This window comes from Furipterus horrens, unplaced genomic scaffold (genome assembly GCF_987537825.1).
Source record: "Furipterus horrens unplaced genomic scaffold, mFurHor1.1.pri manual_scaffold_3, whole genome shotgun sequence".
Lineage (NCBI taxonomy): Eukaryota > Metazoa > Chordata > Mammalia > Chiroptera > Furipteridae > Furipterus > Furipterus horrens.
Window position 1 is genome coordinate 31,166,591 of NW_028327173.1, and position 25,436 is coordinate 31,192,026.

Genomic DNA, 25,436 nt, shown 5'->3' on the forward strand with positions numbered 1-25,436 from the left:
TAAATTTGGAAGAAAAACAAACCAACTTAAACCAAGTTAAATGAATAATAGTGTGTCTTAGAAAAACCACAGATATTCATGGTTAGCTTTGGTCACATTAGGAAAGAGATGAACTAAATGCCAACATGGGGAATGAGAACATCTAGACCTGCCATGATAAGGGCTTTGTTGGGGCAAGTTGGTTATAAAAGTTTTTTGGCTTATCTCATACCATTTATTTTAGATGTAGTTTCCTGAAATTAAGTCATTTTCATTTTTAGAAAGCTATTTCATGTTTAAACCCGTCCAGATATTTTTAAAAATCTGGTCTAGAATATCAGACCTGGAGGAGTTGATTGTCTTATTGAAAGTATAGAACTACTGGCCTGGACTATTAGAAAAGAACTGAAAGAAAATGAAGTAGTAAATCTGTTTGTATTTATCCACCCAAGGTATAGAAGTATTGTATTTTGCTTTTTCTCAATTGAAACAGCTCTGAATGGCTTCCCTTGCCCAGCTCTGTGGAGGGGCCTCCTCTTGGAAATTAATTTCTAATAGGAATTTTTGTTGTTGTTTGTGAATTTCAGCACCAATACCTAGGCCCTACATACTTAGGAGCTCAATGTAAATAGTGTTTATGTTTCTAGTTACCTGGAGAGTTAAGCTTTTTCTAATCAACTTAAGGTGATTGTCTTCGTATTTCTTGGAATGTCTTTGCTTCATTTCTTTAAGGCTGTGAGCATTCCCAGTGGAGGTCAAGAATGGACTCTAGGAGTGAAAAGGGAGCTGTAGCTCCTGTGGGTGCACACTCGCAGGCACGTGCATTACTGTTGGTGGTCTTTATCCCTAGACTCATTGTGGATAGTTATCATTTTGCATTGTAGACATACTAATTTTGGCAGTGGACTTGGACATCAGATATTAGATGAACATCTAACATTGCTGGGGGGAGGTGGAGGAGGATGTAAGGGATAAATGATGATGGATGGAGACTTGACTTGGGGTGGTGAACACACAATACAGTATATAGATGATGTGTTGTAGAATTGTGCATCTGAAACCTGCGTAATTTTATTAACCAGTGTCACCCCAATGAATTCAATAAAAAGGAAAAAAAGAGAAAGTAAATGACAGATGTCTGCAATGCTAGACCGTGGGCAGGGAGGAGCTCCTGGCCCTTAAGGATGTGATATCTCAGTTGTTGTGCCTGTGAAACTGACATGTGAGACAGTGTCATGTACTTTCCCACTCTGATGCAATTTGATGGTAGACTGTGGGCAGGGAGGAGCTCCTGGCCCTTAAGGATGTGATATCTCAGTTGTTGTGCCTGTGAAACTGACATGTGAGACAGTGTCATGTACTTTCCCACTCTGATGCAATTTGATGGTATTTGCCTGGCTGAATGCTTCTGGGGAATGTGCTAAAAAGAGATACCACCTGCTACACATAGTAAACCCTTTGTGTGGGTGGCATCAGTGGTGCCTGATTCATGGCTTTAGTTTCTCTGTGGACTTTGAAAATCAGGAAATTTTGATACCTTTCAGGACTGTAAAGACCAGAATGATAGCTCTGTGTTACATTTAATAGTCTTTTTTAAACTGGGCTTATATAGGAAATGATCTCACATAGGTTCCTCAGTGGGAAGCAGGAATTGGCAGGCGTTGGCAGGGATGGAATAATTATCATCACTGATTTCCCAGCAGGAACCATTTTTTTTAAAGTAGTTTACCAGTGAGCCATAAGTATGTGGATACAGGACCTGAGAAGTGAACATTCTTGATTGTGTGTTTTGTTACTATTGTGTTGAGAATAACTATTATGCCAATCTTCACAAAATATGTCTAGACATCACAACTCTCAATTCATTATAATCTACTTGGATAACTCAGAGACATTTCAACTTTAGCATTTATAAAATGGAAGTCATTGTCTTTCTCATAAACCTACTCCTCTCTTCTTCTCCAGCTTATTAATGGCACCACTTCCTCAAGACAGAAAACAATCACACATGTTACCTTCCTTTTCTTCACACCCACAATTCCTTTGTTACACCTCTTAAATCTCTCTTAATTTCATCCACTTCTTTCTGCTACCGCTGGTATGTCCATATAGTCCAAGTCATTGTGATCTCTTGCCTCTGCTACTGCTCTAACTTCCTAACTGGTCTTTCTTTGTCTAGTGTTGCTTACCCCTAGTTCACCCATCTGTCATACAATAGTCAGAAAAAGCTTTTTAAAGTGCATATTTGACTATTAACTGTTTATTTAAACTTGTTTAGTGCATAGTTTATCCTTTATAAACTATTAAAGTTTATACTTTTTGCGTCATACTTTAAAGTCATGACTGGCTCATAAAACTATCTACACAATCTGGTTTCTGTCTTTGTCTACATATTTTGCACAGTATGTTCTCTGTACCTGAGCTGTTTTTTTCCCCATCTATACCTGGCTAGCTCCTACTTACCATCAAGTCCCACCTTATATCTCACTTTCTTATGAAAGGCTTCTCTGACCTCACCCATACCTTGCTGTCTCTAGCCTAAGTTGAGTTTCCCAGAATGTACCTTCATTAAACCCTGTACTTTTCCTTTATAGCCCTTACAGAAATTGTACATAAAGAATTATTTGTCTCTTTTCTCCCTTTGGATGGTCTGTTAGTCTGCTTGGGCCACCATACCAAAATGCCACCGGCAGGGTGGTTTGAAAAATAGAAATTAATTTTCTTATAATTCTGGAGTCTAGGTGTTCAAGATCAAGATGCCAGCATGGTCAGTTTCTGGAGAGAATTTTCTTTCTGGCTTACAGACAGTCATCATTTTACTGTGGTCTTTCCTCAGTGTGTGCATGGGAGAGGTGGGGAAAGAATGAATATCTTCTTTCTTTTGTAAGACTACCAATCCTATCAGATTAGGGCCTCACTCTTATGACCTCATTTAACTTTAATTACCTCCTAAAGACACTATCTCCAAATACAGTCACATTGGGGGTTAGGACTTGAACATACAAATTTAGGGTAACACAATTTAGTCCATAGCAGATGGTGAACACTATGAGATCAGTACCATGTTGTGTGGTACAATGCTGTGTCCCTGGGGACTAGTATAGAGTTTAACACCTAGTAGGCAGTCACTTAGGCCTGTTCCTAACATTTGTGTGGTTTGGGACAAGAATACAGATGGAGTTATAAATGTTTAAGAGTTTTAAGTAAAATTAACAAACTGTAAAATAAAATGATGTTGTATATGTAAAATAAAATGTCCTAATTTGAGAAATAGTTTCATAATAACAAATTACAAAAATATGTGTAAAGCTATATACTTATAAAATAAACATGTTAAATATTTTATTTAACTCAATAGTAATAAGAGTACCAGGCAGATGTTGCAGCTAATTCATAGGAAAAGTGAAAGAAGCACAAATTTATATGTAGTAGAGAAATATTGAAATAAATTTATTAATGGTTACAAACCTGATTTTTCTGTCAGGAGAAGGGAAGTCAAATGAACCTCCACTATACATAATTTATTTGCTTATCTATGGATAAGAATTATTTTGCATTGCTGTCAGCTATCTATAACTTAGAGTTGTAAAATAACTAAAAGGCAATAAAACACTAGAACCAAATAATGTATTCTCTAAATAATAATATGTAGTTTTGCATCAGAAAATTATCTTTTTGTTTTTGCTTATATCCAGTTTTCTTAAAGTCTCCCTCACCCTTTTGACCTAAAGCAATCTCAAATATTATTCTTGATCACAAAACAAGGTTAGTGTAAAGTTTGGCCTCGTTGTTTATGTAGGGGTAGCAATAATATTAATCTGTCATATAGGCCTTCTTAAATTTGCTGGAAATTTTACAAAGCATTTCATTAAACTTTTAAAAGCCTCTGTTGTATCTTGAGGTTAGAAAGCCAAGATGAAGAAACTTATCAGATTTCATCTGCAGTACCTATAAATTTGGGTGAATTTTTCTCTTCTTGACATCCTCAAAATGTCCTAAGGGTCTTGGGCCTTCCAGGAAGTGACCTTCCTTATCACCTGTTAAGTCTTGACCCTATAAAGCCAGGTGCCAGGTCAATTTTCCTGGGAGGGTCTGTGGTTTTGACTCCATAAAGTCAACCATAGTTCCTTATCAGTGGTTTATTATACTGAGTTTGTAAGCATCATTCTCAAGTACGGCATTTCAGGCCAGCCCTTGGTTACATAACCAGTTTTTACAATTACTTTTTAAGGGGATTCAGTAAGGAAATTTAGTAAGACTTCTTAAATCTCACTGAGGAGAGTCTGTGAGAATCAGATAAGAATCAGGGATGTTTCATTTTACAAAAACAACAGCTACTAAATTGTTAAAGGTTTAGATTGCTTGAGAAGGAAGAGAGCAGGCTATTTTATATATCCAGAAAATTGACATTAAGACAATATTCGAGTGGGGGTGGGCAGGGCAGGGGAGAGCAATGGGGGAAAAATGGGACAACTGTAACAGAACAATAAAAAAAGAAATTAAAAAGACAGTATTCCAAACAAGTAACTATTGGGTTGGCCAAAAAGTCCATATACTTCTTTCAGTAAAATAAAAGACAAATTTTTCATTTTAACGAGTAACTTTATTGTTTTGGGTATTTTGAGTATGTTGGCCATCTCCTGCTGTTGGCTTCCAGTGGGTAGAGGCCAGGGGTGCTCCTAAACATCTTCCAATACATAAGACACCCCCACAGCAAAGAATTATTTGGCCAAAATGTCAATAGCACCAAGAAACTTGGCAAACCACTTTTGACATGTTCAGTCAGTCACAGTGTCTTCTCTGTACACTGCACAATTTTTTTCCCATTTCAATTGCATTTTTACCTTTCTTGAAGTAATAAAGCATAATAAGCCAAAAATGTTGCATATTTTCTTCCTTTTCAATATTAAAATGGCTACACAAAAATTCACTAATTCTGATTTTTTTTTTTTTAATGCACGTTGGTATGACAGCTGTCACAGTACAATTTAACAATTGTTTCGAATGACATTAAAGACTGCTAAGCGCTACTAGAACCATCTTATGGAAAAAACCAAAGAACGTTTTGACCGACCCAATACAATCATCCTTCATTAGTTCATTCAGTCCTCTGTAATTCCCATTTCACTGGATCTTAGGTTAGTAGTATGCTTCTTTACTGAGACGAGTTCTGGAGATTCTGACTCATTCCACTGGATGGTCTGGAAGTTTTTCACCTGTTCAAGTGGTGAATCAGAAGCCTGTATGCAAGGGTCTATTCTTTGAAGTATCAGTAGTTTAAAATATCTGCTACAGTCCTTTTCCATGGGGCTCTGAGACATTCTTATGTTGAAAACACAGACTCTGGCTTCTAGTTAATTGCAGAGCCTTCAAACTAGAATCAGTGCAAAACAGAATATCTCTTTAGGTGATAGAGCCTTAAAATGGCTGTGGTCAATTTATTACCGATACTTTTTAAATATGAAAGTTTTGATGAGAGTTCATAACAAGAATAATGCAACTGTAACAAGGGAATTCAGTTGTTGCTGTGGCATGCAAAACAAATAATAAAATAAATTTTAAAAGTTTTAGCAAATGTCTGTAAGTAGTTCATTTCAAAGAAGATAGTGAATATTATATGTGATTTATAAAATGACAATTTTTACAGAGGAAAAAACTTTATATATAACATATAATAATCTTATGGCAGAATGTACATGCCAAGAACATACCAAGATTCGGTGAGTCTAGAGTTAAGTCCTAAACATTTGTATTTTTATAAAACTCCATTGACCTAGAAGATGCTAGATTCAAATCTTCGAAGTAAGGTTGTTACCAAGTCAACATTTTAAATAATAACTGAAATTAAGATTGAAAACACTAAAATATTATATCGTAAAATTTGACAAAACACCATCAGGACTCATAAACAAAAACATGGATAAGAAAGGCTTTGACAAATCTCTAGGAACTTCTCATAAATTACACAATTTATATTAATAGCATTTTACTTATACAAATTTAAATTGGGGAAGGCTAAGCATCTTTTCTGATTTGATAACTCTCCCCCAAAACTCATCAATAGTAAAATATCAGATAAACATAATTATTTCTAGCACCTCTTTATAATTGTGAAAGAACACTTCTTGTGAGATTTTTAGGGTGCTCTGGTATCGGAGATAGTTTTAGGTAGTAAAAATATACTGAAATTTTTATTTTACTGTTTTCTGTATTTAGGACATGATTTTGAAAAGGCAAAACTTCAGACTTGTTAGTGGAAACAGTTAAAGATAGGAGTGTTGGTGTTTGAGAAATGTTACCTGGTTACTTAACCAGTGCGACAATAAAACATTTAAAAATAGGACTTCCGGGCAAGATGGAGGCGTAGACAGACTTGCTGCGTCTCCCTCCACAACTAAGAAGGAATACAACTACCTCAAAACTAGAAACAACCAGAAGTTCCAGAAAATCAAATTGCATGAAAGTCCAGCAAACAAAGATATAAAGAAGAAATACTCATCCAGATAGGTAGAGGGGTGGAGCCGGGGTGGAGAGGACGCGGTGTGGTGGTGGCGGCAGCAGCAACAGCAGGGGCAGGCCAACAGAAAACACAGTCACACGTTTTAAAAAGTCGGGAGGCACACCTGGGGAGCATTCTCAGCTCCTTACCGGAACTAGAAGCTCACGGTCCCAGCACTGGGGAAAATCAAGTCTCATTGCTTCTGACTGTGAAGACCAGTGGGGGTTGGGGTGGAGGCAGAAACTGCCAGACCCTCATCAGAGTCCACTTGTTTAAAGGGCCCCCACAGTCCTAGGACCTCCACAGACCCACCCATTCTGGGAACGACGGCCAGGGCAACAGCTAGAGAGGCGCCAGTCCCATATGAAAGTGGGAGAGGTGCCTGGAAAAGGGGTGAGTGCTGGGCAGGTGGCATTGTTCCCTCTCAGACCCCTCCCACACATACAGCGCCACAATGTGGTGAAACAGGTTGTCCTGTACTGACGAATCCCTAAGGTTCCATCCCTTACAATGTAACAGGAGTGACAGATCTGCCTGGGACGTGGAGGCAAGCAAACACAGGAGCCTGTCAGAATGAGGAGACAGAGAAGTATGGCCCAAAAAGGGGAACGGATAAAGGTTCCAGTGGGAGAACTAAGCGATGAGGAGATAGACAACCTAACAGATGAAGAATTCAAAACACTGATGATAAAGATGCTCACAGGCTTGACAAGATATGCTTGACTATGGCAAACGCATAAGAGAAGAAGTGAAGGCTATGCTAAGTAAAACGAAGGAGAATCCACACAAAACCAATGGTGAAGGTAAGGAAACTGGGTTTCAAATCAATGATTTGGAACATAAGGAAGAAAAAAACAGTCAACCGGTGCAGAATGAGGTAGCAAGAATTGAAAAAAATGAGGATAACTTCCCAAATTTTGGGAAGGAGATGGACATACAGGTCCAGGAAGCACGAAGGGTCCTGGGTGAGCTGGACCCAGAGGGGACCACACCAGGTTGCATCATGATTGAGATGCCAAAGGTGAAAGGTAAAGACAGAGTCCTGGGAGCAGCAAGAGAGAGGCAGAGAGTTGCCTACAGGGGGGTGCCTATAGAACTATCAGCTGATTTCTCAGAGGACACTTTGCAGGCAGGAAGGGACTGGCAAGCAGTATTCAATGTGATGAAAGGCAGCCTACAACCAGGACTACTCTATCCAGCAAGGCTAGCATTTGGAATGGAAGGGCCGATGAAGTGCTTCCCAGACAAGGTAAAGCTAAAGGAGTTCATCATTACCAAGCCATTATTTTATGAAATGTCAAAGGAACTTACTTAAGAAAAAGAAGATCAAAACTATGAACACTAAAATGACAATAAACTCACAACTACCAACAACTGGATCTAAAAAATAAAAACAAAATTCAACTAAAACCAGAATAGTAACAGAATCATGGTATGGTGATCGATCATTTGGAGGGTTATCAGCTGGGTTGGGGAAGGGGGAGAAATGGGGAAATGGTGCAGGGATTAAGAAGCATAATCGGTTGGTACAAAATAGACAGGAGGAAGTTAAGAATAATATAGGAAAGGGTGAAGCCAAAGAACTTATGCATGACCCATGGACATGAACTAAGGCGCGGTGGGATTGCTGCAGGGAAGGGGTATTGGGCAGAGGGGAGCAAAGGGGGAAAAAAATGGAACTACTTTATTAACATAATCAATAAAATATACTTAAAATTAAAAAAAAACAGAAGTAACACTTTTGAATAACCAGTTTTTAATAAGGAACCTTAGTTTGTTTTCTTAAGTAATTAAGGACATAAACAGTCAGCATAAAGCAAAGACAATTATTCTAGTATAACACAAAATATTTGGTACCTAGGCATTATTACACAGGAAAAAAATAGCACTATAACCCTTAATATTGTAGGCAAAGGCAATAAGTGGTAAACCATGGAGACTGGTCCATTAAAACTGAGCGAATTTTCCCAAGATTTTAACCAATTCATAGCTTTTTAGACTTATGGCAGGGTAGTATTAATCATGGGGAAAAATAACTTTTCAAATTTTGTTCTTCATTATTCTTTATATTCTGGACGTATTTATACTTGAGGACAATTCTTAAAGAGTAATAATAGATTTAATTTTATAATAATACTAAGATGATATTAGCCTGCAGTGCATTTATCATTGCTATCTTCAAATGAATTAATAAATAAGCATTAAAAAATGTCTCAGGCCACCCAGCCAGTCCCAGTCAACCCCATTGAACCATAAAGTTCATAAATGTTTTTGAAGCACTGTTTTGGGATTATTTGTTACAAGTAGTGTTTTAGACTGAATATTTGTGTTCTCCCAAAGCTCACGAGTTAAAGCTCTACTATTATTGGCATTATGGTTCTTGGCTTCCCCAAGATAGAAATTAAGAGGAAACCTTAGAGAAATTGTCAGATGGATTTTATTAAGCTTATGCTCAAGCACAAAGGAGACAGTCCCAAGAGAAACAAGATTTTGGGCTGCTCTCTCAATGGCTTGAGGGAGGAGAGGCTTTTATTGGTGAGGGAGGGGAGGGCTCATACAAACTTTGAGCAGAGAGTGGAATTTTCCACCTGGGGGTTGGAGAAGCAAGAGATTAGAAGGGAAATAAAATTCTGCAATTTTCTGAGCAGAGAGTGGAGGAATAGTGACCTTCCTGTGGTGGGCTTATTTGGTGTTTCTTCTGGCCATCTGGTATCCTTGAGATCCTCGTGAGGGGTTGGCAGAGTGATGTAAGCTCTGCAGTTTTTTCTTATCTGGTGTCCTTGGGATCCCAGGTCCAGGTCTTTATGCTGTCTTACTACCCCACAATCTGATAGTGTTCAGATGGGGCTTTTGGGAGGTGATGATGATGGGGCACCCATGGTCACATTACATCCTTATATGAAGAAGAGAGCAGAGCATGAGCCTGTGCATGCGCTCTCTGTCTCTCTCTCCCCTCCTGCTCTCCCCCTCTCTTCCCTACCCTCTCCCTCTCCCTCTTTCTCTCTGTCATGAGGCATAGTGAGAAAGTGACTATCTGAAACCCAGGAAGTGCACCCTCATAAGGAACTAAATTTGCTGATACAGTGATCTTATTAGACTCTCCAGTCTCCAGAACTGTGAGAAATAAATGTCTGTTGTTTCAGCCAATAAAAAAATTTTGTTTCCATTTGTAGTAAAATTATCATTGATGTTATAACCTGTGGAAATCAGCTCTTTGGAATCCTCAATTATCACCACAATCAATATGTAGAATATTTTTATTAGCCCAAGTTATTTCTTGTGTAGTTTTGCAGTCAATTTTTTTTTCACCTCTCGGCCTCAGGCAACCATTGACTTGCTTTATGGCCCTATAGATTACCTTTACCTGTGGTAAAACTTCATATATGTGAAAATCATACATATCTACTCTTTTATATTTGGCTTTCTTCATGTTTTAGCACTCCTCATCATTTTAATGCTTAGTACTTCCTTGTGTGAATATACCACTGTTTGTTTCATGATTGGATTTAAATGGAAAGCCAGCAGATGTGATCTACAGAGAGAAAGAAATCCATAGGAAAATCATGTGCAAAATTTCCACAGTAGTTGCTGCACTAGGATTCACCATGTTGATGCTCATGCCACTCTGAAGGTGTGATAGTCCAGGTGATGGGGTTGCTCTCTCATAACAACCAGACTTTGAGGAGATTCATGCAGTCATTTCTGCTGCTCCTGAGGGCTCTGTTGCAAATAAGTTCTGTGTTCACAAGGTTGTCTTCAGATACCAAGATAAGGTTGTTGGTAGCTTTGTCACAGAACCTCCACAGGAATCGGAGGTAGAAGTAGAGGAACCTGAAGAAAGATAGCAGACACTTGAGGCAATACCTAATGATTCTGTAATTTTCTGTGATCTGTCATCAATTACTTGGAAGAACATTTAGAGGAACCTGTTGCTGAATCCAGAGCCTGATCCTGAATCAGACCAGAGTAAGAACCTGTACCTGAAATCCATGATAAAAAGTCTGAGCCCGTATTGGAAGAAATTACTTTTGAGGATGCTCAGAGAAGTTTTTCTCTAGCACCTTCAGATATAGCTCAGACAGTGCAGGAAGACTTGAGGACATTTCCCTGAACATCTGTGACCAGTAAGAATCTTCCACCCAGTGTAACTGTTCCAGTTACTGGGATACCACCTCATGTTGTTAAAGTACCAGCTTCACATCCTCACCTGGAATCTAAGCCTGAATTTCAGATTTCACTGCAGAAGCCTTAGAGGGACCAAAGAGTTTGAGAACAACAAATAAATATTCTTCCCCAAGGGGGACCTAGATCAACCAGTGAGAAAAATGTTAACAAGGTGATGATGAACTCCGAAGAACTGTGAGACACCCTGACAGTCATCAACTTTTCATTGGCAATCTGCCTTATGTGGTGGACAAATCAGAGCTTAAAGATTCCTTCCTTCCTTCCTCCCTTCTTTCCTTCCTTCCTTCCTTCCTTCCTTCCTTCCTTCCTTCCTTCCTTCCTTCGTTTCCATCCCTTCCCTTCTTTCTTTGCTTCATTCCAGTACAGAGGTCTTTTTTTTATTTACACTTATCATGCCATGATTTCTGAGGAAATGGATTTCAGCAGCTCAGGCTCCTTTCCATTAGTTCTCACAAAGTGTGCTTCTCTGGGTGGAGCAAGCTGATGCTTCAGTTGAACCCAAGTAACTTTCTCTTTGGCTTCCTTCTTTTTCTCATCATTTTCCTTCACACATTATAGGAAGCTATCTTGTCTCTTAGAGTGCTTAATATACTCAATATGTTCATTAATTCTCTTGACAAGAATCTTGCCCTTGCACTGACCAATGAGGCTCAGTTGGTCGGGCGTCGTCCTGCAAAGCTAGAAGTCGCTGGTTCGATACCCAGTCAGGGCACATACCTAGGATGTGGGTTCAGTCCCTGGTTGAGGAACATACGAGAGGCAACCAGTCGGTGTTTTTCTCTCACATTTATGTTTCTCTCCCTCTCTCCCTCCCTTCTGCTATCTCTTAAAAAAAAAAACCAACACACACACACACACACACACACACACACACACACACACATATATATATATGTATGTATTTAACTAAAAGGGATATTGCCCTTGTTTGTTTATAACAATGCCCACTGCATGCTGGGTGACATTGAGACTCTTCCAGTTTTGCCATGGTAACATTTGTGGGGCATTCCTTTTTGAACAGTGCCTATTCCCTTGATGTCTATAATATTACCTTTCTTGTAGATTCCCATGTACGTGTCCAAAGGAAAAACTCCACCTTATGTTTTAAAAGATTTTACTTATTTTTAGAGAGAGGGTAACGGAGGGAGAGAAGGAGAGGAACATCAATGTGTGAGAGTTACATTGATCGATTGCCTCTCGCACACCGCCAACTGGGAACCTGGCCTGCAACCCAGACATGTGCTCTCTCTGACTAGAAATCACAGGCCAGCTCTCAAATCAATGAATTGGAACATAAGGAAGAAATAAGCATTCACCCAGAACAGAATGAAGAACAAGAATTCAATAAAATGAGGAGAGGCTTATGAACCTCTAGGACAACTTTAAATGTACCAACATCTGAATCATAGGGGTGCCAGAAAGAGGAGAGGAAGAGCGTGGAATTGAAAACTTACTTGAAAAAATAATGAAAGAAAACTTCCCTAATTTGGCAAAGAAAATAGACATACGAGTCCAGGAAGCACAGAGTCCCAAATAAGTTGGACCCAAACAGGACCACACCAAGACACATCATAATTAAAATGCCAAATTTAAAAATAAAGAGAGAATTTTAAGGATCTTAAAAGCAGCAAGAGAAAAGAAGAAAGTTACCTACAAAGGGTTTCCCATAAGACTGTCAACTAATTTCTCAGAAGAAACTTTGCAGGCAAGAAGGAGCTGGCAAGAAGTATTCAAAGTGATGAAAAGCAAGGACCTACAACCAAGATTACGCTATCCAGCAAAGCTATTATTTAGAATGGAAGGACAGATGAAGTACGTCCCAGACAAGGTAAAGCTAAAGGAGTTCATCCTCACCAAGCTCTTATTATATGAAATGTTAAAAGGACTTATTTCAGAAAAAGAAGATCAGAACTATGAACATTAAAATGACAACAAACTCAACTATCAGCAACTGAATCTAAAAAACAAAAACAAACTAAGCAAACAACTAGAACAGGAACAGAATCATCGATACGGAGATCATATGGAGGGTTAATGGGGAGGGGGAAAGAGAAGAATGGGGAAAATGTACAAGGATTAAGAAGCATAATTGGTAGGTACGAAATAGGGGGATGTTAAGAATAGTATAGGAAATGCAGAAGCCAAATAACTTATATACACGACCCATGGACATGAATAAGGGGCTGGGGAGATTGCTGGGGGAAAAGGGGCTACTGGGCAGAGGGGGCAAAGGGGAAAAAATAGGGACAGCTGTACTAGCATAATCAATAAAATTTACTTAAAAAAGAAAAAACATATATATAAAGTATAAAAAATAGAAAACTTTGTTTTCAAACAGTTTTTAATAGACAAAGTAATTTAAGTGAGCTAAATTTAAAAACTGGTATCTAGATACATCTAAGTACATGCTTTATAAAATCATTATAATTTTAGTAATTGTTCAACTATCAATATAAAAAAATTGCTCTTTGGCTTATGTAGGTTATGTCTTACCCAGCACATCAATACATTTATTAGTAATGTACATTTTGTAATTCTGCAAAATACTCCTCAGCTGCCATGTGATCTGTTTTGAATACTAAGCTAAATTATAAATAACTTCAGAACCATTAATTGAAACAGAAAGAAGTCATGTAAATGGATGGTTGGTTGTACTTGGCAACGATACTTGTATTATCCAAGAAATCCATTATTTCATGTTACTTGAGAGGAAGGATTTGACAGGTTAATTTGTCTTTTTGCTTACTTCTAAGACTCTGTGCTGCTCAAGTACTTTATAATTTCAGACAGAGTTTTCTCAAAAGTTTACACTTTCACAATTCATAAACAGCAACCTGACATGGTTGCTTTAAAAAAGAAAAAAGACATGTAAAGAAAGATGTGTTTTCCTGGGATCTGGATGGTATAAGTCACAAGTTTGGATTTTTAGGGTTTTACTTTGCCAATGCAGAATGCCAGATCTCAAGTGACAGAGGCCACCCCATTTCTTTAATGAATTTTTGTATGTGTTTGTGTTATCTTGTAGCACCTCTAAAGTGAGAAGCCTATGGAAGAGGCCTTTCTATGGGTAGTAATACAGTCAACAGATAGTTGTGTTAATGAATAATAAAAGGTGGATGTTTTATCTTCCATATTGTAAATTGTTGAGTGCTATCACCAGGGAAAGGTTAATCTTCCCTAGCGTTGACAAAGCCACAGGAGTATTGGCACAAATGGATTTTAATGGCAGAAAGTTTAAAGAAAGTGCTCTGTATGGGGATGTGTTCATCTCTGGGGGGAGTAAGAGTAATATCTTCCTTTAGTCAGATGAAGGTCATAAGCTAGGACTCCGTTCTCTAAAAATCAAACAAATATTTTCTGGTTTTAGCATTATTTAAGGAACTCGTTGCTCTCCCTCCTCTCCAAACTTATTATTGCAGAGCAGGATAGAGAGAAATCCATTTGCTATTGTTATCAGTCTTCTACTGAAATATGTTATATAACATTGATTCTAGAGATTGTATTGATTCTAGAGATTACTTTGATTTACAAACTTAGCTGAAGACAGGATTTAAAAAATATATAATGAGAATACACTTACGGTCAGGATGGAGGCATAGATAGACATGCTTAGCCTCCTTGCACAACCACAGGAAGAATTACAATCAGATTTCAAAAGCAAATAACTAGAATCGTCAGAAATTTGAGCTACAGTATTCCCTCACTTATTGCGGGTATTACGTTCTAGACCGCCCCTCCCCCCCGCAATAGGTGAAAATCCGCGAAGTAGGAGCCTTACATTTATTTTAGTATTTATATATATTTTAAGGCTTTATAAACCCTTCCCACACACTTATAAACTGTTCCCAGTTCCTTATTAACCTTTCCCACTCCCTTATTAACCTTTTCCACACTTTTATAAACACTACTTATGTTCTTAAACATACTCTACGTCAGTGGTTCTCAACCTTCCTAATGCCACGACCCTTTAATACAGTTCCTCGTGTTGTGGTGACCCCCAACCATAAATTATTTTAGTTGCTACTTCATAACTGTAATTTTGCTACTGATACGAATCGTAATGTAAATGTCTGATATGCAGGACATATTTTCATTGTTACAGATTGAACATAATTAAAACATAGTGATTAATCACAAAAACAATATGTAATTATATATGTGTTCTCCGATGGTCTTAGGCGACCCCTGTGAAAGGGTCATTCGACCCCCAAAGGGGTTGCGACCTACAGGTTGAGAACCAATGCTCTACACTCTTAAACCTATGTAACTTTAACAACATACGTATACAGTACTGCTAAATCCTGTGATATAGCAAAAAATCCGCAATAAATAATTAAATATAATATTTTTAAAAGTCCTGCGATACAGTGAGGCCGCAATAAGTGAACCGCGATATGGAGAGGGACTACTGTATATGGAAATCCAACAACCAAGGATTTAAAGAAGCCATATTCATCCAGATGGGTAGGAGGGGCTGAGTCATGGAGACAGGGTGGAGATGCGGTGTGGCTTGGACAAACAGTGGCAGCTGAACAGATGGTCCCACATTCACATATGGTGGATAAAAATTGGAGGGATACCCTGGGAGTGAACAATCCCAGCCCTAGGCCAGACGACACAGCCCAGGGTTCCAGTGCCAGGAAGATAAACCCCCATTATGTCTGGCTGTAAAAACCAGTGGGGGTTGGGTGGCAGAGGAGACTGCTAAATTTTTGCCAGTTAAAGGGCCCGCAAGGAGTAGTGGAAGAAACTGCAGGTTTCTCGCTGCTTAAAGGGCCCGCATGGTCTTAGGTGAAGTGGGTGAAGTGACTGGAAATGGCCCATGCCAGGAAAATCACCAGAAGCCAGGCAGTGGCTTTGTCCCCTCTCCAAGCCCCCCACCACAAACAGAGCCACAAGGTGGTGAAGCATGTGGCCCCATCCTGGCAATTACCTAAGGCTCTGCCCCGCACAATTTACAGGTACCTTCACTACTAAGACAAGGAGTAAAAGCAGCTCTACTTAATACACAGAAATAAACACAGGGAGGCTGCCAAATTGAGGAGGCAAAGACATATGGCCCAGATGAAACAACAGAACAAAACCTTAGAAAAAGAACTAAACAAAATGGAGATAGCCAACCTATCAAATGAAGAGTTCAAAACACGGGTGATAAGGATGCTCAGAGAACTCATGGAGTATGGAAAAAAATAAAGGAAGACATGAGTTTACACAAAATGAAATAAAAGAAATACATACAGGGAACCAATAGTGAAGGGAAAGAAGCCGAAATTCAAATCAATGATTTAGAACAAAAGGAAGAGTTAAACATTCAACAAGAACAGAATGAACAAGCAAGAATTCAAGAAAACGAGGAGAGGCTAAGAACCACTGTGACAACTTTAAATGTGCCAACATCTGAATTATAGGGATGCCAGAAGGAGAAGAGGAAGAGCAAGAAATGGAAAGTTTATTTGAAAATATAATAAAAGAAAACTTCCCTAATTAGGCAAAGGAAATAGACATACAAGTCCACGAAGCAGAGAGCGTCCCAAACAAGTTGAACCCAAAGAGAACCACACCAAGACACATCATAATTAAAATGCCAGAGGTTAAAGATAAAGAGAGAATCTTAAAAGCAGCAAGGGAAAAAAAGAGAGTTATCTATAAAGGAGTTCCCATAAGACTGTCAACTGAGTTCTCAAAAGAAACTTTGCAGGCTAGAATGGACTGGCAAGAAGTATTCAAAGTGGTGAAAAGCAAGGACCTACAACCTAGGTTACTCTATCCAGCAAAGCTATCATTTAGAATGGAAGGGCAGATAAAGTGCTTCCCAGACAAGGTAAAGCTAAAGGAGTTCATCCTCACCAAGCCATTATTACATGAAGTGTTAAACGGACTTATTTAAGAAAAAGAAGATCAAAACTATGAACATTAAAATTACAAGAAACTCACAACTGTCTATTCTTTTTTTTCCTCTTGCTGTTATGATTGAATGCTTTTTTCTTATGTTCCAAATTGTTGAATTGAATCTCAGCTTCATTGCCTCCACTGTTGGTTCCTTGTAGATTTTTCTTATTTCACTTAGTGCAACCTTCATTTCTGCCTGCGTTTTTTTTTTATGCTGTTGCAGTACCCAGTGATTTCTTTGAGCATCCTGATCACCAGTGTTTTGAACTCTACATCTGATAGGTTGCTTATCTCCAATTCATTTAGATCTTTTCCTGGAGTTTTGTTCTACTCTTTCATCTGGTCCATATTTCTTTGTCTCTTTAATGTGGCAGCTTCCCTATGTTTGTTTCTGTCTATTAGGTAGAGTATGGCCCGTCTGGATGAATGTGGCTTCTTTAAATCCTTGGTTGTCAGACTTCCATACAGTTTGATTTTCTAACAAATGTGGATGATGTTTGTTTCGTAGTTTAGTTGTAATTTTTGCTGTAGTTGTGCGTGGAGGTGAAGCATGTTCTATGCCTCCATCATGGCCAGAAGTTCAGTATCTTTTGTAATATCTGCCACATAGATTATTTCATAATAGTTACTGAGTGAAATTAAACCAAATAGCTTCTGGGCTTATTTTCTTAACTCTTCCTATGGCTTTTCTCACCACAAGGTGATAAAAATGATTAGAGTAATAGAAATTTAATTAAAAATAGCTCTGAACTTTGTCTAAAGAAGGGGTACAGAGTTTACTTAAATTGATCAAATTCATAATTTGAATAATGATTATGCTTTAAGCCCTAATCTTAAGACTCTGTCATCTTCCACAGACCTGGGTTTGAGAGCGAATAACATTGCAGAAATGCCCACATATCCTTAGGTCATTAATCTAACAATTTAAGATCCTTAGTGTGCTCTTCCAATCCCCTGCCCAGTGCAACAGCTGTTCTGGCCTGGCCCATGCCTGAGTTAATAGTATTTCTGTCACAGGGTGAGTTTTCAACTTGGTATGTACAGTTTCTGCCAGTGTGTTCTCTGCTGCCAGGCCTCAGGCTTGGAAGTCACAACTGATTTGTGGGGGAGGGAGTTTGGTGCTTGTTACCAAGGAGGGACAAGGTACTCTCTGGGGCTCTGATTTGTTACAGGCTGAGTGTGAATGATGTCAGACAGATCAGAGGACGGACAGCTGATTCATTTGGGATCTGGAACTCTTCACTCTATCACCGCTGCTTTCTGGGCTCTTAGGTCTTTTGGAGGGGAGGGGTCCTGAATATTATGTTTTTGAAAAGTCCTTTAATTTTTCTCTTAAGTTTGGGAAGCCTTTGTAAGTTTCCTTTGGCTTATAGACTGCATACTCCTTGTGTGAGAGAACTTCCTGCCAAGACTCCAGTGTGAGAGGGCAAAAGCTTGAGTAGCCAGGAAAATGATGAAACGGAGGAGAGAGAGACTGGGAGCACCATGCCTGCGGATTCAGTAAGGAGGCCGGGGTCTCTGAGTGGAAACTGGTAGTTGTCAGGAAAAGAACTAATGCCAACTAACAGACCTTTATTTACTTGGGTAAAGACTGCTCTGGAGATGTCTGTCAGGAAGAGGGCTGAGCTGGCTTCATAAATTCAAGGTCAAGACAGTGGCCCTTGGTTGGGGCATGGGGGTTTCTTATTCTGAAAATTGAGATAGATGTCATTTTAGGGGTTCTTAAGTCCTTGGGGAACTGGGTGAACAATGAAGATTAATTTTTTTTTTTCTTGCCTTGAAGGCAGATGTTTAAAGTTACTGTCAGAGCTGCAATAAAGCCCCATGAACGTAAAAGACAAATGGAGGTGAAAGCATCTCCTTTTTTGACTAGAGACCGTATTGTATTTCTGCCCCTGCCCATTAGCTCAGTACCTCAGATCTGCCTGTGTAGATCCAAGCCTGGTCCTTCAGGGTGTGAACCAAATTTTATTCTATGTTGGCCAATATAGAAACGTATTTAGGTGAGGATTTCAAGTCTGGGGAATGAAAGAAGCCTTCCATGTTAGTGAAGCTTTTCCAAGAGCTGTTCAGGCTTATTTAATAAGGAAGTGCTGAGTGACCCTGATCAGGAAATTGGGGAACTGGGGACGGAAGTGTCCTAGAATACAGTCCATCTCAGTGATCCGTCTTGAACTGCCTTTGCGTAACTCACAGGGCAGAGGGAGTGTATTTATCTTCCCCTGAATGTTAACGCTTACCCAGAGACAGCTGGCATATCAAATAGACTTCTTCAGTGGGCTTCCTTCCATGTTAGTGGATGTTCATTAACTGAATTAATGATTCTGCCAGACTTTGGAGAATCAGACTTGAAGTATAAAATTGTAAGGATTGACATACAGTTGACTCTTGACCAACAAGGGTTTGAACTGCATGGTCCACCTATATATGGATTTTTTTCAATAAATATTGTAAACATATACTCTCTTATGATTTTCTTAATAACACTTTATTTTCTCTAGCTTACTTTATTGTCAGCATGCAGTATATAATACATATAAAAATATGTGCTATTCGACTATTTATATCATTTGTAAGACTTCTTCTAGTCAACAGTAAGTTATTAGTATTTAACTTTTTGGAGAATCAACATTATACGTGGATTTTTGACTTGCACGAGGGGTTGGTGCCCCTAATCCCACATTGTTTAAAGGTCAGCTGTACTTTTAAAGAAATGGTTTATTCTTATATTAAGACTAACAAGTTAAAGACTCTAAAAGAGAAGCTTTGTCAACTAAAATGTCCTTTAAAGTAAAGGTGAACCCTGGCTGGTGTGGTTCAGTGAATTGAGCGCCGGCCTGTGAACCAAAGGTTTGCCAGTTCAATTCCCAGTCACGGCACATGCCTGGGTTTCTGGCTAGGTCCCCAGTTGGGGGTGCATGAGAGTCAACCACACATTGATGTTTCTCTCCCTCTCTTTCTCCCTCTTTTCCCATCTCTCTAAAAATAAATAAAATCTTTAAAAGAAAAATAAAGGCGACTTGTTAACAAAATTGAAATTTTAAAAATTGAGTTCGTAGTGTAAAAACATAAGTTGTCAAAAACCATGCTCTTCAAATATTGGTGCCCTGGTATTAGTAATCATTGTATCTGTTTTAGTGACTCTGAATTGAGGTTAGGAAAATTCTCCTTGAGAAACTAGTAAATAGTTTATAAATCACTTTTAACTTTTTCTTTCAAACAATCCTTTTTAGACTCTAGTCCCAGTGTATAACCAGTTTGCAAAGTGGTAATTAGGAGCAAAAGGAGAAAGAGAATTGGTTTGGTAGATTTTTTAATAATCCTAATTGTATCTTTGCTAAAATGACTAAAGCCTCATTTTATGTGATAAGATTTGAGTCTCCAAAATTTTGAATAAGCATAACTATTCAGTTTAATAAGAAGTCTTATAATATATTGTCATTAGCCCTAGTTTATATATATTAAGGAGCTTATTTTTGAAATAATTCTTTAAAAAGGTAAAATCTCTTGAAGTCAGAAATTAATATTTTACTTATAACTTTAAAAAATATGTTGAGTATAAGGAAATTTTGGCACGTCTATAATTTAAAATACTTGTCTGCCCTCTGCTTTTCCATTCTGTTCTCTTCTCACACTGTGTACTCATCTGAGAAATAGGCTGAAGACAGCTAGAAGGGTAGTATATAGGAAGATAAAGATTTCCTTTGAATATATGTAATTAAACACAAGTAGAATGTCACATATCCATATCCAAACAGTCAGCAATAACAAATACAGGAAACTTAACATTTTAAAACAGTTCAGATGCTTATGTGATACTTAAGTTGTTTTTTTTTTTCCTAATCTTGGGAATAAAATGTAGTTTATTAATAGAGTATTTATAAGAAAGCCATGGTGCTACTATAGCAAATTAACTGCTGTGAATCTGTTAATAATTTGTCACTATCTGTGGCATATCTACCGGTGATCAGAGTAGAAATCTATATTTACCATCTGTCTGTTTTCACTTTAATGATCTTATTTACTTAATGGCCTTCATTAGGACTTAACACATCAAGAGAGTTAGATTGTTTTTAGGGGAAAAAAGTAACCTGGAAAACTAAAGTTTAATAGAAGCAAATTTTATTATACAGAGTTGTGATGTTAGTTAATATACTCATTAGGCAAAAGTTAGCTAAATAAGTCGGTGTCATTGTAGGTATAATCTAACCATTTATAAGCTATTATTTAGAATGTTTTACTTTTATGGAAATAAAAATTTTCTGGTAAGTTTTAGTCATTGCACACAAAATATTACCTATTGTTTGCTAATTTATGAATTGTAGTAAATTTGCAATATTTTTGCAGTGGTCAATACTAAATACTTTGAATACCTGAAGCTTAAATTTTTGGTTTAAATTCTGTCGATTAAGTTTTAGTCTCAATGGTCATTCTATGCTGACATTGGTACTGAGATATGATACTTGAGAATGATTTTTGACCACTTACTTTTCTTAATTCACTTTGAAGATGCTTCTTTTTGGTTAAAAATGATCACTGATGTTGTTCTTTGTTTGTTTGTTTGTTTTTTTGTTGTGTTTTGACTATGGTGCCTTGTTAGAATCTCTACTCTTTGCCGAGGATCTGAAGTAAACCAGCACATGTTTTCACCCACATCGGCTCCAGCCCTGTCCCTCATTAAAGTCCCATATAGTGCTGATTGTGCTCTGGCTGCTGCTCCTCTTGCTTTTTTCCTGAACCCACAAGCCCATAGCAGCCCTGGCAGCCCCTGTTCCAGCCGCCCACTGCAGTGGAGGTAAGAGACCTGCTGTGGTGTGAAATATGGGCCTGAGGGATTGCTTCTGGCCTAATAGGTAAAACCCCAACTTTTCTCCTTAATAATGGGGAGAAACTGAATAAAAGTCATGACCCTGTCACAGAGAAGAGTAAAAGGCATGTCACAGATCTCTGCTCAAAATTTCAGGAGAAAGTAGGATATCAGTTAGTAGTTAGATAGTTGTGTGTCCATCCTGACTATGATCACCCCATAGGAGAAGCATAGCGGAACAGTGCTAGAGCTCTCTAAAGGTTAAATGGTTCAAACAGCACATTTTACACAACAGGAAAATCTGATTCCAAAACAGTTTAAATGATTTGTTCAGACTGCTGAAAACTACCCTCTTCCCATTCCTTCCTTCTTCTCTTTTTATATATTAAACATTATTTGAGTATATATGTGTTGGGCACTGTTTTAGGCAAGGAGTACAAAACAGTGACCACAGGAAGATGAAGTTCCTGTCCTCAGGGAACTTAGATTCAGATGGAAGGAGACAAGTTAATGAGTAGGTATATAACAGATGGACATAAGTGATACTGAGAAAATATGGTAGGATAAAAGGAGATGGGTTGTCATTTTATAGAAGATGGTCAAGGAGGTCCTCAGTGGTAAGTTGACATATGATTAAAGACCTGAAGGATGTACTGGAGCCAGAATATAAGTATCTGAAAGAAGAGTGGTTCAGACAGAGACAACAGGAAGTACCAAAGGCCTGATCTAAGGGCTTGCTCATGTGTTCTTTGTTCTTTGTGCAGCAGAGTTTAGTGCTGATGTGGAATAAGTTATGAGATGAGAGGTGGTAAACGAGGTCTGAGTTGTAGTGGGGAGCCAGATGAAGTAGAACTTAAAAGCCATTATAAGGATTTTTGTTTTTATGTTGAGTGAGATGAGAAGCCATTGAAAGATTTAAAACAGAGGCCATGATTGACTGAGATCAAAGGATCACTAGCTAAAAGTAGAAGGCTACTGGGATAATCTAGGTAAGAGACAATGGTTGTTTGAACCCATGGTGGTTCAAGTGGTAAGAAGTGGTTAGATTTGGGTATATATTTTGAAGGTAGAATTGGTAGGATTTGTTGATGGATTAGATGTAGAGTTTGAGAAAAAGATGAGGACGAAAGATTCTGTGCTGAACAATTAGAAAGTTGAAATTACCATGACCTGTGACTTGGAAATTATAAGCGATAGCTAATTAGACGTTCAGTTAGAGATGTGTGAGCTCTGGGATAAAGGTATGTGATTAGGGATTATCATAGTATAAGTGAAACAAATCATTAGATTTATGAAATCCTCCAGTGAGTGATTTGGTACAGAATGAAGAAATATCAAAGCTTTGAACCATGTTACAATCTGACTTAAAAGGTTGGAGAGATGAGGAACTAGCAAAGAATAGACTGAAAAGTAGTAGCTCTTCAGAAAGGAGAAGAACAAACTGAGAGGTATGTTGGAAGACAATTGGAAAATATTTTCAAGAAGGAAGGTATGATCAATCAATAGGTATCAGTTAAACATTTTGTTAGGAAAAAAAAGTAACCTGGAAAACTAAAAGTTTAAGTGGAAACACAACTTATACAGACTTAAAGGAGATTTCTTGATATAGGAGCTCAAATTCCACAATTTAGGGCAGCGTTAGACTGACATAGGACAACATTAGAGGCTGACTTCTCCCTAAAGGCACCTCTTCTGGATTTACTAGACCTTGGTACGATGCTGAGAAAGATTGTAAATTGAGTAGCTCCCACAGCCTAAGGTGAGCCCTGTCTTGACACATAGCTTCAAGTACTCTCTTGAACTGGTGATCTTTCCTAAGCTATGTCTTGGGGCTTTGGCTTGGAAACTTGTTAAATTTCATGTTTTGTTTTTTTCCCTAGACTTGTTTACGTGCCTGATTACTATAATGGTGTTTTATTCTATTCTTTTGTATCCGTCCCATGCAAAGTACCAGTTTAATGATATGGCAAGATGATCTTACCTTCTTTGCTGGATATTTTTGTATTTTTTAAAGCTTCTTGAATTTTGTTCTGGATACAATTAAATTATTTGGAAATAGTTTGATCCTTTTGGGGGTTACTTTTAGACTTTGTTAATGGGCCCCAAGCAGCATCTGGGGCTAATTTTTGCTGGATACTAAGGCAGTATTTCTGAGTACTCTACTTGATGCCCTTGCGTTATGTTTTTTTCCACTCAGGCTGGTGGGAATATGATCTGTTCCTGGCCCTATGTGAGCTCTGGGGAGTGTACCACCTGAAAAATTTTTTGGATAGTTTCCTTACTCCCATGTACTGATTGATACTCAACTGAAAACATGAGGAACCCCTTGCTGAGCTCTCTCTGTGTAGTTCTCTCCTCCCTGGGACTCTGTCTTCCAAAGTCTAGCCAGCTTAGCCTCCCCAGATTCTTAATTCTGTCTCCTCAATTCATGGAGACTGCTGGGCTTTTTTCAGGTATTCTCTTTCTAGAAATATTGTTGCTTCCTAGAAATATTGTTCAGTAGTAAGCTTGGGCAATCTTAGGACTTAACTTAGGGTCAGTTTTAAGGCTTACTTTCTATGTTAACCTGTGCAATGTCTAAAAACTGTTGTTTCACATGTTCCTGGTTTGTTTGTTTGTTTGTTTTATTATTTAGAGAGAGTGGGAGGGAGGGAGAGATTGAGGAAGGGAGGGCAAGAGGGGGGCGAGAAAGAGTGGGGGGTGGGGGAGAGAGAAAAAGAGAGAAGAGAAAAACATGAATTGGTTGTCTCCTGTACATGCCCCAACTGGGAACCAAACCTGAAACCTAGGTATGTGCCCTGACCAGGAATCAAACTTATGACCTATAGTGTATGGGATGACACTCCAATGAAGTGAACAACCTGGCCAGGACCACATGTTTCTGTTTTTGTAGTTTTTAAGGCACAGCAGCAAACCTGGTCTCTGTTTATGGTGGCAGGTGGTAGAAATCCAGTCTACTGAATATTTTGAAATCATGCTTCTATCATCAGGTGTGAAGATTGCTTCATGAGATTATTGCTTGACTGATTCACATGTTAGATAAGCCTGGTAGAAGTGGGACAGACCCTTTGTTTCGCCTTACTTAGTCAAGAAAAGTCAAGCGCTGGCTGGTGTGGCTCAGTGGATTGAGCACTGGCCTGTGAACCAGAGGTTCACCGGTTCAATTCCCAATCAGGGCACATGCCTGGGTTGTAGGCCAGGTCCCCAATTGGGGGCATGCGAAAGACAACTACACATTGATGCTTCTCTCCCTCATTCTCCCTCCCTTCCCCTCTTTCTAAAAATAAATATCTAAAAAAAAAGAAAAGTCAAGAAATGAAACAACAAAAGAATAAGAATAGGTAATATTTTATTAGCATTTATTGTGTACTAAACATTTTTTAGCCCTGCTGGTGTGACTCAGTGTATTGAGTGCTGGTCTGCGAACCAGAAGGTCACAGGTTTGATTCCCTGTCAAGGTGCATGCCTAGGTTGTGGGCCAGGTCCCCAGCTGGGGGTGTGAGAGAGGCAACTGATTGATGTTCCTCTCACACATCAATGTTTCGCTCCCTTTCTTTCTCCCTCCCTTCTCCTCTCTGTGAAAATAAATAAGTAAAATCTTTAAACAGTTTTCTAAGTGGTTTATATGTGTTTAAATTAATCCTTAAAATACCCTGATAAGGTGATACAAGTCCATTTTAGTGATTAAGTGGATAATCCAAGTAAGTCTATTTTATTAATGAAGGCACTGTGGTACAAAGAGCTTAAGGAAGTTATTTAAATAAACTGTAGAAACTGGCATTCAACCCACAGAATCTTACTCTAAAGTCTGTGGTTTTAACCCCTCTACTGTAATGTTTCTGATGAAACATGTGCTATTGTATATTTATTTAATAAGTGAACAAACTGTGATGACTTAATAGCTCCCGGCTACCATTCTAAGCATTTAAAAATGTTTAGGTCAGCCCTGGCTGGGTTATTCAGTGGATTGAGTGCTGGTCTGTGAACCAAAGGGTTGCCTGTTCAATTCCTAGTCAGGGCACATGCCTGGGTTGCAGGCCAGGTCCCCCGTAGGGGGCGTGCAAGCGGCAACCACAC

The 25,436-nt window shown here is 38.5% G+C and overlaps 1 protein-coding gene and 1 pseudogene across 6 annotated transcripts in view; both read left to right on the forward strand.

Moving 5' to 3' along the window:
• Window positions 1-25,436, forward strand: part of MAST2 (microtubule associated serine/threonine kinase 2) — a 156,111-nt gene that overhangs the window by 69,831 nt on the left and 60,844 nt on the right. For 2 of the 6 annotated variants that reach the window (XM_090269368.1, XM_090269369.1), the window contains exon 5: window positions 21,153-21,347. The exons of 2 other annotated variants lie outside the window; for them this stretch is intronic. In XM_090269368.1, the coding sequence (XP_090125494.1) occupies window positions 21,153-21,347 (195 nt within the window). Of the gene's footprint in view, window positions 1-17,789; window positions 18,053-21,152; window positions 21,348-25,436 lie in introns of those variants that run through there. 2 more of the 6 variants (XM_090269373.1, XM_090269374.1) reach the window with 2 other exon arrangements.
• Window positions 9,979-17,431, forward strand: LOC150014822 (ras GTPase-activating protein-binding protein 1 pseudogene; annotated as a pseudogene).